The 1,866-nt window shown below is 38.2% G+C and overlaps 1 protein-coding gene across 1 annotated transcript in view; it reads right to left on the bottom strand.

The window, feature by feature from the left end:
- Nucleotides 1–894: 894 nt before the first annotated feature.
- Nucleotides 895–1,866, bottom strand: part of LOC130381252 (EKC/KEOPS complex subunit Lage3) — a 1,867-nt gene continuing 895 nt past the window's right edge. Inside the window, exon 3 of the mRNA XM_056588739.1 lies at nucleotides 895–1,669. Within this exon, the coding sequence (XP_056444714.1) occupies nucleotides 1,552–1,669 (118 nt within the window). The 3' untranslated portion in view covers nucleotides 895–1,551. The remainder of the gene's footprint in view (nucleotides 1,670–1,866) is intronic.

Below are 1,866 nucleotides of genomic sequence, written 5' to 3' on the forward strand. Positions count from 1 at the left end.
GAGGATTGAAAGCCCCATGATAATATAAATGCACTATTAGCGTACTAATGTAGCCTATTATTAACAGAAGCAATATTGACCTCGGTCATTATAGTGTCATGCAGGCTTATATCTCGTGCTACCTATCTTGGACTAAATAGTAATTTTTAAACAGGCTACCATGCATTATATTATCAATTGAATATCTCCGAACTGAGGGATCATCACTTCGGCATCTATTGCTTCTCTTCAGGCACAATGGAAAGAGACACAGGTTTAATGCCATATCAGCAGCTCACACACCTTATGCTCTCTTAATATAAACAAATAAACATATGAATAAAGAGTTCTAGATTCATTAAAGCAGATCAAATAATATTTAGGCAGATTAACCACCATCATTTATCAAATTGACACACACACGCTATTAGATAGAAGTCTATTGACATTCAGAAAGGACAAAACTAAGTCCGGATAGCTTAGCTTCCCAGACTTAAAACGATTCAGTCCTTCCCTCCTGATCATGGAAAGAAGGGATGAAGATTTTACACCTCACCACAGCTGTTTTTATTTGTCATTGATGTGCAGAAAAGGTCAACGCCAGAGTGTTAACGCTAGGTTGATGCCAACTTCCCTGCTTTAACTGGTGTTGTGGGATGAAAATGAAAATAATACTGTAACAAAGCCCTTCTGAATCAGAGAACGATAGAAGGCTATATTTTTGGTTCCTCAAACGCAACCAATATCTCGCTCAGGAAAGAGTAAACTAATGAACTTAAATTGATTTTGCTAAATATCCCTAAAATTGTATGAATCCCTGAATCTTAACTATTTTATGCCTAGACTTAAAATTTCTACTCTTCCAATTTGAATGTATGATCCTATCAGTTCACTCTTGTAATCATAAGCGTTTATCTTTTTAATATAGAGACATCACGGTTGAATCCAGAAATTATATCTTCAAAAATAAACTTTTATTTCATGATAAGAAGTCACAATACAAATCTCCCGAAATGGTAACACAGAGACAGACTTTATGATTGGAATCTCAACCCCGACGTATTCCCTGTAAATCAGTTCAGTAATACTTGTAGAACCCTTTTATTCACCTTAGGAGAGATAAATGTATGCACATATTTTCAATAAAAAAAAAGAATGGGGAGATTTGATGATCCAATGATCGTCGAAAAAAAATGAGTATTATGTGACATCATTGTGGGAGGTTATGTTATGATGACATCATTCAGACGACCTATAGTGACATCGAGAGCCTCCCTTATGATGACATCATCAACCGGATCTCCTTGGTGATGACATCATTGTGGGAAGACCCTTGTGATGACATCATAAAGGAGGTTCCCTTGATGAAATCATTGTGGGAGGACCCTTTGTGATGACATGTGGTTCGTAGCCTCACTTATGACGACATCACAAACCGGGTCTCCGTGATGATGACAACATTGTGGGAGGACCCTTTGTGATGACATCATTGTAGGAAAACCCTTTGTTATGACATGGTTGGCAGCCTCCCTTGTGATGCCATTGAGCGGTGATGCCATCACCTCTGTGAGATCATGACTGTGGCAGCGGGGGTCCGAACATCTCCATGGTCTCCAGGACCAGGGACAGGTTGTCCATGAACGCCCCCACAGACACACGCAGAATCCGGGCTTCGTCTGCCGTCCACCTCCTTAAACCAGGATTTTAACAAGAGTACAATGAATAAAACATATTTACACAGATCTTTGTGTCTTCTCGTCTTTTATTACAAAAATAAAAAGCAACATAAAACATAGAAAGAACGCAGAACATACAAAGATTTGCTGATCAAATGTATATGCTTCAATATAATATACCAATGCATGGATTATTTGCAACGATAATGTG

This window comes from Gadus chalcogrammus, chromosome 4, assembly GCF_026213295.1.
Source record: "Gadus chalcogrammus isolate NIFS_2021 chromosome 4, NIFS_Gcha_1.0, whole genome shotgun sequence".
NCBI lineage: Eukaryota > Metazoa > Chordata > Actinopteri > Gadiformes > Gadidae > Gadus > Gadus chalcogrammus.